The 13012-nt window shown below is 45.4% G+C and overlaps 1 protein-coding gene across 14 annotated transcripts in view; it reads left to right on the forward strand.

Moving 5' to 3' along the window:
• The window catches only part of LOC110499983 (membrane-associated guanylate kinase, WW and PDZ domain-containing protein 2), a 285735-nt gene that overhangs the window by 196117 nt on the left and 76606 nt on the right, over positions 1 to 13012 (forward strand). For all 14 annotated transcript variants that reach the window (XM_090213774.1, XM_036957236.2, XM_036957235.2 and 11 more), the window contains 2 exons: positions 2997 to 3116; positions 11770 to 11985. In XM_090213774.1, the coding sequence (XP_090069900.1) occupies positions 2997 to 3116; positions 11770 to 11985 (336 nt within the window). The remainder of the gene's footprint in view (positions 1 to 2996; positions 3117 to 11769; positions 11986 to 13012) is intronic.

Here is a 13012-nt window from a genome sequence, read left to right on the forward strand (position 1 = left end):
GGCTCTTCCAGCACCAAAGGCTGCCATAGGCCAGGCTCTACAGTATCAAAGGCTGCCATAGGCCAGGCTCTTCCAGCACTGAAGGCTGCCATAGGCCAGGCTCCTCCAGCACCAAATGCTGCCATAGGCCAGGCTTTTACAGCAGTGTTAGCACGGATATGAGAATAAGCTGTTTAACACCTCAGGGATGGAGTACCTTGGAGCTATCACAGCCAGCATCAATTAGCCTAACCTCTGGTGCTCGAGCAGGCTAATTAGCACACTGCACTAGCAGGAGCGTTTAGGAACTAATTTATACCTTGATATACCTTTAGCATCCTATCCTCCACAACACAACACTGACTGGAAATTACTGCTGTCTTTCAAACATGCACTATGCTTAGGAGAGAGCGTTTGTAAAAGATGTGATTTACATTTACATTTTGGGATTTTTGGATCATTTAGCAGACTCTCTTATCCAGAGTGACTTACAGGAGCAATTAAGGTTAAGAGCCTTGCTCAAGGGCATATCAACAGATTTTTCCCCTAGTTGGCTCTGAGATTATTTTTATTTTTTTTATAATAAAAAAACAACTTTTACCCCCTTTTCGTGGTATCCAATTGGTAGTTACAGTCTTGAAACAGTCAACTCCCGCATGGACTCGGGAGAGGCGAAGGGCAAGAGCCGTGCGTCCTCTGAAACACAACCCAACCAAGCCGTACTGCTTCTTGACACAATGCCCACTTAACCCGGAAGCCAGCTGTACCAATGTGTCGGAGGAAACACTGTGCACCTGGCGACCGTGTCAGCGTGCACTGCGCCCGGCCCGCCACAGGAGTCGCTAGTGCACAATGGGACATCCCTGCCAGCCAAACCCTCCCCTAATCCGGACGGCGCTGGGCCAATTGTGCGCAGTCCCATGGGACTCCCGGTCGCTGCCAGCTGTGACAGAGCCTGGACTCGAACCCAGAATTTCTAGTGGAACAGCCAGCACTGTGATGCAGTGCCTTAGACCACTGCGCCACTCGCGAGGCCCTGGCTCTGAGATTCTAACCAGCGACCTTTCGGTTACTGGCCCAATGCTCTTAATCGACTGGCAAATGTGTCGAGAACTAGCCACTTATGCTAATGCTAACATGATTAAAAGGGTGCCACTGTCAGAATTTAGCAGGCTAGCATTCTCGTCTCACTCGCGATAACATGTAGACAGCAGCCCTGTGAGTTTGTGTAGAGGCTCTGTGTCTACCGTCTTTGAGAGGCGTTGACACTCTGCATGCAGATTGAACTTATTTCTCTCCTCTTTGTTGGAGTTGCGTCACTCAGCTGAAACCTTCCTGTAACGTTACCTAGTGAAGGACTCATCGCTCATCATCCCAAAGGACCGCGCTTAAGTATTCAGTTGAATTCAAATGTGCAACCCGCTCAGAATGCATGAATATAACTGATTCAGGGTCAGCTTGTCCTTAATCGGGCCGTTCTGTTCTTATTCTTTATGAGACGCTGAGGTTTTCAAAGTAGGATCCTTTTGTTGAAGGGATACTTCGGAATTTTGGCAATGAAGCCCTTTATCTACTTCATTCCATTTGTATGTCTCTGTGTCCCTTATGAAGGACGTGAAAGGGAGTTTTATTTAGCTAACTAGCATTGGCTCGCAAAACTACCACTAACTTCCTTCATAATGGACACATTGACATAAAAATGGTATCCATGACTTCATCTGACTCATTAACCAAAATCCCAAAGTATCCCTTTATTTTATTTTATTTATTTCACCTTTATTTAACCAGGTAGGCAAGTTGAGAACAGGTTCTCATTTACAATTGCGACCTGGCCAAGATAAAGCAAAGCAGTTCGACACAGAGTTACACATGGAATAAAACAGTAAATAATACAGTAGAAAAATAAGTCTATATACAATGTGAGCAAGTGAGGTGAGATAAGGGAGGTAAAGGCCAAAAAAAGGCCATGGTGGCGAAGTAAATACAATATAGCAAGTAAAACACTGGAATGGTAGATTTGCAGTGGAAGCATGTGCAAAGTAGAGATAGAAATAATGGGGTGCAAAGGAGCAAAATAAATACATAAATACAGTAGGGGGAGAGGTAGTTGTTTGGGCTAAATTATAGATGGGCTATGTACAGGTGCAGTAATCTGTGAGCTGCTCTGATAGCTGGTGCTTAAAGCTAGTGAGGGAGATATGAGTCTCCAGTTTCAGAGATTTTTGTAGTTCATTCCAGTTATTGGTAGCAGAGAACTGGAAGGAGAGGCGGCCAAAGGAAGAATTGGTTTTGGGGGTGGCCAGAGAGAGATACAGTGTGGCAAAAAAGCATTTAGTCAGCCACCAATTGTGCAAGTTCTCCCACTTAAAAAGATGAGAGGCCTGTAATTTTCATAATAGGTACACTTCAACTATGACAGACAAAATGAGGGAAAAAAATCCAGAAAATCACATTGTAGGATTTTTTATTAATTTATTTGCAAATTATAGCAAGCGAGCATAGGATGGATGTCTGTTTTTAGCCACCTCGTGCATTTCCGTTGGTAGATTAGTGGGGTTCCGTGTGGTAGAGGGGATCCAATTGGCAAAATAGATATAGTTGTAGTGACCCAAGAAAAATTGTCCGATAGACCTATTCAGATAGCAGCCGTTAAGACAGCTAATGATTAGGGGGCCGCAGATGGGCGTTCAGGTAACATCGCGACGGAGGGGCCAGTTGGATAACTCCCTCGGGCAGATAACGTTGGTAGTCCAGTCGTGAAGGCCCGGTGGGGCTCCGCATCGGCAGTAAAACGGTTCCGGATAGGTGATTGTAGCCCAGCCCTTTAATGTACTGTCATGATGTACACACCATAGAATTACAATTCTTTCATTCTATTTCTATGATACACACAGTTTACAGTAAGGGCCATAATGCTTACCCTGCTCCTCTCTCCTGTATGCAGGTGTACACAGTTTCTTAGTAAGTTCCCTGATTGTAACTGTGTAACTGTGCTCTTCCCCTCTCCTCTCTGATAGGCACAACCAGGCAGCCCAAGGAAGGAGAGGTCCCGGGGGTGGACTACAACTTTGTGACTGTTGATCGGTTTATGGAATTGGAGAAAAGTGGAGCCTTACTAGAGAGCGGAACTTATGAAGGTAAAAGCAAGCTTTTCACTTTTGTGGGGGTGTATCATGTTTTTTTTTTGGGGGGGGGGGGGTCTTTCCTGATTTTGTTCAATTGCTTGTTGGAATAATTGTATTATGTAGCTGCTTGTTTATCCACCATCCTTCCACTCTCTGACAGAGAAGAATGAGTTGTGTGCATTTAGAAAGCTCTCACACATCACTGTGACATCATAACATAGATTACAGAAAAGCTGTTTTAATCAGAGTGGAGAAAACACACTCTCGCACACACACCCCACAACAGCACTACACCTCTCCACTCCGCTATCTCCTCCATGCTGGCTCTCCTCTGAGCCCTAATGGCTCCAGAAGAAACACAACTCACTCCAGTTTCTCTCCATCTGCGCTGGTCTGTGTGGCTCTGTGCTGGGTGTACTAAACTACTGGCTCTCCACTCTGTCAGATACAGGGGACTCCACCACACAGACAGATAATGCATTAACTCCATGTCTGTTCCCTCGCCGAGTCCTCCCGCTCAGCCTCGCGCATGTCATGACAGAAAAATAAATTGCAGATGGTCAATTTAACGGTTGGTTGCCAGGAGCGATGTTAGAATCTCTCTCCGATTGAGGCCGCGTATCACTTTTCCGAGGATGTCGTCTTCCGTAGGGAGAACCCTTCTTCTCTTCTCGGTGGCTGCACTGCTGTGCCACCATCATTTACCTTTTTAATATGTAATGCTCAATTAGAGAAGGAGAGAGGCAGAGAGAGAGAGAGACAAACACAGTTCACAAACACAAACAGACCCCTCAGAGCCCCAGGACAGCAACAAAATCATGAGAAAACAAAAATAGAATTACTTGACACATTGGAAAGAACAAACTAGAACTAGCTATTTGGCAGTAAACAGTGGCAGTATATCTGACCACTGACTGACCCAAAATTAAGGAAAGCTTTGACTATGTACAGACTCAGTGAGCATAGCCTTGCTATTGAGAAAGGCCGCCGTAGGCAGACCTGCCTCTCAAGAGAAGACAGACTGTGTGCACACTGCCCACAAAATGAGGTGGAAACTGACCTGCCAAATGTATGACCATACATTTCCCTCAGATTACACAGACCCACAAAGAATTGGAAAAGCAAACCCAATTTTGATAAACTCCCATATCTATAGTGTGAAATACCACAGTGTGCCATCACAGCAGCAAGATGTGTGACCTGTTGCCACAAGAAAAGGGCAACCAGTGAAGAACATCCACCATTGTAAATACAACCCATATTTATGTTTTATTTATTTTCCCTTTTGTACTTTAACTATTTGCACATAATATGACATTTGAAATGTCTTTATTATTTTGAAAGTGTGCTGTTAATCTTTTTATTGTTTGTTTATAAATCTATTTTCCCTGCTTTGGAAATGTAAACATATGTTTCCCATGCCAATAAAGCCCTTAAAGAGATGGAGAGATCACTGTTTTCTTTTGTGTGAGGAAGGCAGAGAAAAGTCATCTCAAGCTGATACAATCTGGCTGTCAGGTCCTACACTGCCAGGTTAATGTTATCCACAGTGTTGGATTTTCATCATTACAAAAGCCTTGCTTGGGAAGGTCAGAGGGTGGGTCAGTGTGTCTCTTGGCTTTCATTTAGCTAATAGTTAGGTAGGCAACTAATTTAGCGTTGTAGCATACTACTGGAGGTTGTCTTCAGTTTGTCTAGGAATGTTTGAAGAATGCGGCATTCTGTTTTTGTGCATTTTAGATTTGATTTCCCGGAAAGTCTGACTGAAATTGCTTTTAGATTTTAGGCAGCAGCAGGGTAAAATAGTCTGTGGTTTTAAGCCTTTCCGTTCGATTAGCTTTTTTTTACAGCAATGTTCTCTCATTTTAATTTGAGTCACTCACGGTGTCCTCAGAAATGCGAACAAAAATGCACAGGGCCTTTTTGTAACCACAGCAAATATCTGGGATACAAACCGACATAGGACTTTCCAGCTACTATTTTCTCCATGGTCCTACAACTGTCTGCAGCATTGGGGTTCGTCATTTTAATACTTAATCCACAGGATTATAATAATCTCATTGGATTTTCAAAATATCTTTGGGTGTCTGGGTTCTCCTCCAGAAGTACTGAAGCACCACTGAAAGGTGCAGGATAATCTCACTCTCATAGAAACCCTCTCTAGCTACAGAACCTAATCTCCATTGGAGAGGCAGTGCCTTGAAGCCTGCTCTCGAGGAAACTAGGTTCCTTTGCCGTGGCAACATCATATCTCCCCCAGTCCATTTCACACCTTGTTTACAGAGAGTAGAGCTCAAACACTTCATCAGATCTCACATCAGCTTAACAAGGACATCCGCTGTCTCAGGACTTTGCCAGGTATCTCTGGGCTAAAGCTGTAGCAAGGGATGTTTGCATGTGTGCATGCCTGTGTGTGTGGAGGAGATCTTAGCAGACAGTCTTCTGCTAGCAGGCTCAGGGGCTGGAGGATCAGAGTGGGAGATGTGTGAAAGCATCAGCGAGGAGGAGCCCAGGGGAGCACGTTCAGAACGAACCCAGAAACACTCTGCATGCTGGGACCTGGAGACTCCGCCATGGGGAGACAGACGGGGAGACCACACAGAGCACAGAGGCCAGAGCCCAGAGAGAGACAGGCTTCTTCTTTATTTATTTATTTACAACACACGCACACACTCAATCACTAGGAATCTGTGCATGGTTTAGTGATTGATTGATTGGTGGATAACACTGATGTGCCAGCAGACACAAAAGGGCTAACAGTGATGTTAGTGAAAATGCCTGGGGTGTGGGCCAGACAGTGTCAGGCTTTAGTTACCAATATGAAGTCATGTGGGTGGGTGTGTTTGTAGGTATATGTGTTGTGGAGTGTGTGACTGTGTTTGAGTGCCTCCCCTTTGACGTGCCTTGAAACTTACAAGTGAACTTTTAAGAACTATTTGAACTTTAACTCCCAGGACGTCACCTGACCTTCCACTTCCTGCTCCTGGTCCCATTGGGTTATGTAATAATGACATCATCTTCCCGCATGACCTTCTCACTCTCTTTCGGTATTTCATTTTAGAATATATTTCCCTTTAAATAGACAGTTTCATTTAATGTTCCGTTTGTGCCTGTGTTGTCTACTGTGATCCCTACTTTGGCGCTTGAATATTAACTTGAAACAAGGGGAGAAAAACATCCAAGCAAATCTTTTTATAAACGTATCATCAAAGGCAAACAAAATGTGTCCAAAACTCAGGCGTGTTGCATATTAAGCAGGTTTGTACAGTGGCAGTGCTCACTGCTCACCCATGTGACTTGAGGTTCAACTCCTGAATGTGTCTCTGTCCTTTGGTACAGATAACTATTATGAAAAGATGGCAAAAATGCTCTAAATTACTCATATTACATGTTTAATAATGTTGAGATTTCAATTTGAGGTGAAACATCCTCAGATAATTTTCAATCTGAGCATTGTAGCTATTAAAGTGGATGCACTATAGGAGTAATAGTCTAGGCTTTAGATCAGCGGACTACCACAGTCTCATGAGGTTAACACAGTCCCATGGGGCTAACACAGTCCCATGAGGCTAACACAGTCTCATGGGGCTAACACAGTCTCATGGGGCTAACACAGTCTCATGTGGCTAACACAGTCTCATGGGGCTAACACAGTCTCATGGGGCTAACACAGTCACATGGGGCTAACACAGTCTCATGGGGGGCTAACACAGTCTCATGGGGGGCTAGCACAGTCTCATGGGAGCCTAGCACAGTCTCATGGGGGGCTAACACAGTCTCATGGGGGGCTAACACAGTCTCATGGGGGGCTAACACAGTCTCATGGGGGGCTAACACAGTCTCATGGGGGGCTAACACAGTCCCATGGAGGGCTAACACAGTCTCATGGGGGGCTAACACAGTCTCATGGGGGGCTAACACAGTCCCATGGGGCTAACACAGTCACATGGGGCTAACACAGTCTCATGGGGGGCTAACACAGTCTAATGGGGGGCTAACACAGTCTCATGGGGGGCTAACACAGTCTCATGGGGGGCTAACACAGTCTCATGGGGCTAACACAGTCACATGGGGCTAACACAGTCACATGGGGCTAACACAGTCTCATGGGGGGCTAACACAGTCTAATGGGGGGCTAACACAGTCTCATGGGGGGCTAACACAGTCTCATGGGGGGCTAACACAGTCTCATGGGGCTAACACAGTCACATGGGGCTAACACAGTCACATGGGGCTAACACAGTCACATGGGGCTAACACAGTCACATGGGGCTAACACAGTCACATGGGGCTAACACAGTCTCGTGGGGCTAACACAGTCTCGTGGGGCTAACACGGTCTCGTGGGGGGCTAACGGTCTCATGGGGCTAACACAGTCTCATAGGGGACTAACACAGTCTAATGGGGGCTAACACAGTCTCATGGGGGGGCTAACACATTCTCATGGGGGGCTAACACGTTCTCATGGGGTGCTAACACATTCTCATGGGGGGCTAACACAGTCTCTTGGGGAACTAACACAGTCTCATGGGGGGCTAACACATTCTCATGGGGGGCTAACACAGTCTCATGGGGCTAACACAGTCTCATGGGGGCTAACACAGTCTCATGGGGGACTAACACAGTCTCATGGGGGACTAACACTGTCTAATCGGGGGTTAATACTGTCTCATGGGGCTAACACAGTCTCATGTGGGGGGCTAACACAGTCTCATGGGGCTAACACAGTCTCATGGGGCTAACACAGTCTCATGGGGCTAACACAGCCTCATGGGGGACGAACACAGTCTCATGGGGGCTAACACAGTCTCATGGGGGACTAACACAGTCTCATGGGGCACTAACACAGTCTCATGGGGCACTAACACAGTCTCTTGGGGCACTAACACAGTCTCTTGGGGCACTAACACAGTCTCTTGGGGCTAACACATTCTCATGGGGGGCTAACACTTTGTCATGGGGGGCTAACACTTTGTCATGGGGGCTAACACTTTCTCATGGGGGGCTAACAAATCAAATCAAATGTATTTATATAGCCCTTCTTGCATCAGCTGATATCTCTAAGTGCTGTACAGAAACCCAAACCCCAAACAGCAAGCAATGCAGGTGTAGAAGCACAGTGACTAGGAAAAACTCCCTAGAAAGGCCAAAACCTAGGAAGAAACCTAGAGAGGAACCAGGCTATGAGGGGTGTTCAGTTCTCTTCTGGCTGTGCCGGGTGGAGATTATAACAGAACATGGCCAAGATGTTCAAATGTTCATAAATGACCAGCATGGTCAAATAATAATAATCACAGTAGTTGTCGAGGGTGCAGCACCTCAGGAGGAAGACAGAGTGGGAGAGAGAGAGAGAGAGAGAGGGAGAGAGCGAGAGAGAGAGAGAGAGCATACTTAAATTCACACAGGACACCGGATAGGACAGGAGAAATACTCTAGATCAGGGGTGTCAAAGTCAAATGGACGGAGGGCCAAATAAAAAAATCAGCTACAAGACGAGGGCCGGACTGTTCGAATGTTCATTGAAAAAATTTTAAATGACGCATATAGTCTAGTGAACCTAATTGAACCTACTGAAAACCTAACAAATATATTACAATATGATCAGATAAATAAAGCAATATTTTCTTATGGCTCTGTCAGTAATCTTTAATTTTCAACAGACACAAAAGACAAATTTCCTTTATATAAATATCCCCATAACATGAACATTAAATGAAAGAAACCGGTATTCAAGGCACCATCAGTAGACTATATTTTCTATTTTAGCAAAAGTGGGCTAAATTTACTTCAAAGAAAAAACAATAATAGCAATTTTCTATCATCCACTCAACTGAAATATTTTTAAAATATAATTGGATTGAAATACAAAAAAATAAAGTGCAAAAATCTATTAATCAAAAACAACACTTTGTTTAAGGAGAAGTAACATGCAGTGAAAACAAATATTAAATTTTAACTTTTAAACTTGAACTGAGTAAAAACTCTAAATATGTGATTGCACAGTAATGTTCACTTGTTTGAGGTTGAGGGTGATACTTGGTGGTGTCCCATCTTTTCCACAAGTTCATCAATGTTCGGGGTAAGGCTCTGAGCTGAAGAAATCCTCAGAATTGAGTGGAGGTGTTCAGCAGTAAGTCGACTTCTGTGTGATGTTTTGTTCAGGTTCATCAAAGAAAACAGTTGTTCACACAGGTATGTGCTGCCAAACATAGACAACGTTTGAGCAGCCTGGATGCGCAGCTGGGGCATTGTGCCGGGGAGGAAACGGGCGAACTCCGCAGCACCCACTGCCGCATATTTTGCCCTCAGTGCATCATTGCATTGGAGGTCAATCAACTCCATTTGGAGGTTTGGTGGTGAGCTTTCCACGTCAACAGCAAATGGGTTACCGAGCAGTTCCAACCTGCTTTTTTGTGCTTCAAAGTCAGCAAATCGGCGTCGAAAGTCAGCGGCAAGCATACCTATTTTATCAGCCAACTGTGTGCTCGGGAACGCACTGGTAGAGAGCTTCTCTTTCATGGTCTGGCAGCTGGGAAAGTGGCTCAAATTTTCTTTCCGCATCTGCGTCTCCCACAGAGTCAGTTTGGTTTTAAATGCCTTCACTGTACTGTACATATCAGAGATGACACGATCCCGACCCTGCAGCTGCAAGTTTATTGCATTCAGATGACTCGTAATGTCACACAGAAAAGCCATTTCACACAGAAACATTTCGTCTCGGAGTTGTGTTGTGTCTTTCCCTTTGCTGTCCAAGAACAGACAAATCTCCTCACGAAGCTCGAAACATCTTTGAAGCACCTTTCCCTGGCTTAGCCATCGCACCTCTGTGTGATAAGGCAAATCACCATGCTCCGTTTCTAACTCCGTCAGAAATGCCTTGAACTGGCGGTGATTCAAACCTTTGGCTCTGATAAAGTTAACTGTGCGCGTGATGATGCTCATTACATGCTCCATTTTCAAGGCTTTACCGCACAACGCTTCCTGGTGTATGATACAATGATAAGCTGTCAGCTCACCTGTCGCGTTTTCCTCTTGCATCTTTTCCCGTATCTTCGCCACCAGTCCGCTCCTGTGTCCACACATCGCAGGTGCTCCGTCGGTTGTCAAACCCACGAGTTTTTCCCAAGGCAGCTCCATCTCATTTACACATCTTGACACCTCTTCATACAAATCATGCCCCGTAGTTGTGCCATGCATAGGACGTAAAGCCAAAAACTCCTCTGTCACGCTTAGGTTGGAGTCCACTCCGCGGATGAAAATTGACAACTGGGCAATGTCAGAAATGTCGGTGCTCTCATCCACAGCCAAGGAATATGCAATAAAATCTTTTCCCTTTTTCACAAGCTGCTCTTTTAGATTGATGGACAACTGGTCTACTCTCTCGGCAATGGTGTTTCTGCTCAGACTCACATTTAAAAAGAGTTGCCTTTTTTCTGGGCAAACTTCGTCACAAACTTTAATCATGCAGTTTTTGATGAAATCCCCCTCCGTAAATGGCCGGGCTGATTTAGCGATCTCTTCTGCCAAAATAAAACTGGCCTTTTGTAGCCTTTGTTCCATGTCCATATTCTTGTTTTTGTCCGCGTGTTTCGTTTCATAATGTCGTCTCAGATTATACTCTTTCAGTACCGCCACACTTTCTCCACACAGAAGACACACAGGTTTTCCAGCTACCTTCGTGAACATATACTCCGACTCCCACCTTGTTTGAAACCCCCGGTTCTCAGTATCCACCTTCCGTTTTGCCATTTTTGATGGGTATCTGAAAGTTAATTTTACTGTGATGCTGACGACTGCTGTGCCAATAAATATTGAAATGAAGCAGCCTACTGCTCGGTGCGTCACCTTTGCATTGTGGGAAATGTAGTATTGGTGCGTGTAAAAGATCTGCGGGCTGCCGGCTTGCTGCGGGCCGGTTCTAATAATAAATCAAGATCATCCCAGGGGCCGTAAAAAACCTTCTTGCGGGCCGGATGTGGCCCGCGGGCCTTGACTCTGACATATGTGCTCTAGATGTAACAGACTGACCCTAGCCCCCCAATACATTAACTACTGCAGCATAAATACTGTAGGCTGAGACAGGAGGGGTCAGGAGACACTGTGGCCCCATCCGATGATACCCCCGGACAGGGCCAAACAGGCAGGATATAACCCCACCCACTTTGCCAAAGCATAGCCCCCACACAACGAGTATAGCCCACAAAGATCTCCGCCGGGGGGGTGGCGCCAACCCAGACAGGAAGATCACGTCAGTGACTCAACCCACTCAAGTGATACACCCCTTCTAGGGGCGGCATGGAAGAGCGAGTGTTAGAGGCAGAGAATCCCAGTGGAGAGCACATTCTCATGGGAGCTAACACTGTCTCATGGGGTTTAACACTGTCTCATGGGGGGTTAACACTGTCTCATGGGGGACTAAAACCGTCTCATGGGGTTTAACACTGTCTCATGGGGGGTTAACACTGTCTCATGGGGGACTAACACAGTCTCATGGGGCTAACACTGTCTCATGGAGAGACCTAAGTTCAAACGTCAGTCTGTCACATTGGCCATTTTGATTCTTTAACCTCACCCACCAGCACCTAAGTATAACATGATGTGTGTATGACTGACTAAGTATATAAAATGATCATTAATGTGAAGTTTTCCTTCCTTCCTTCTCTAGAGAACTATTACGGTACCCCCAAGCCCCCGTGCGAGCCCAGCCCTCTGCTGCTAAATGTAACAGATCAGCTCCTGCCGGGCGCCCGACCCAGCTCCAAGGGGAAGAGGAAACGGAACAAGTCGGTCAGCAACATGGAGAAGGCCGGCATCGAGCCACCCGAGGATGAGGAAGAGGAGAGGCCCGTTGTCAATGGCAACGGCAATGGCATCACCCCAGGTTAGGTTCCAACGCAGACATAGTGTTGATGTGCAACAATAGATCCTCGTCATGACAACAAGTTCACAGCCGAAATGAGATAGCACCGATCCCTGGGATCTGATCAGACAACATAGCAGCAGTCTATCGTCTAGGTTACATCATAGCAACCGGCTCTCAGTCAGGCCCATACAATAACTGCCTACAGGGAGCTCTTCCCAGGGAGCTCAGATCATCAGCATCATCATCATAGATAGTCTAAATGAAAAACTGGAGAGTTCTAGTGCCTGTAAATAGCATGATTACATCCCGCAAGCATCCTATGTAGCAGAACTGATAGTGTTCAGAGACAACAGCTTTACACTGTATCCCATCTCATCCCATCTCCCAGTCATTAGATCAGATCACAGTACACTTAGTCTACGTCACATAGCCAGAGGCTAGATTCCACCCCCCCGCACCGACACAGAGAAACATCGCCTGGAGGCTGTGATCAAATCAAGCGTGGGGTTCCACTAAGCAGATTTACTGGATCAATGCAAGCCACATCACAGTCATTACTCTCAACTAGGAGCAAAGATGCTGGCTGTCTAACTTAATATAAAAACGGAGAAACCCTATGTAAAGCCATGAAACAAAATAGTATCATTCATTTTGACTTGACATTTCTTAATGTAAAAATAAATGACACTGTTGCGGTAGTTATTTAGTAAAACTTTTTGAGACCTTTCGAAAATGGCTTTACATTATACATGCAATCCATTATTATTGATCATTGATTCATTATACTGTATGTTCTGGTCAGGTAACCCATATACAGTGGCTTGCGAAAGTATTCAACCCCCTTGGCATTGTTCCTATTTTGTTGCATTACACAACCTGCAGTTAAAATAGATTTTTGGCGGGGCTTGTATCATTTGATTCACACAACATGCCTACCACTTTGAAGATGCTAAATATTTTTTGTGAAAGAAATAAGACAGAAAAACACAGAACTTGAGCGTGCATAACTATTCACCCCCCAGAAAGTCAATACTTTGTAGAGCCA

The sequence above is a fragment of the Oncorhynchus mykiss genome, chromosome 21 (genome assembly GCF_057628025.1).
Source record: "Oncorhynchus mykiss isolate SJ-2025 chromosome 21, ASM5762802v1, whole genome shotgun sequence".
In the NCBI taxonomy this organism is placed as follows: Eukaryota; Metazoa; Chordata; class Actinopteri; order Salmoniformes; family Salmonidae; genus Oncorhynchus; species Oncorhynchus mykiss.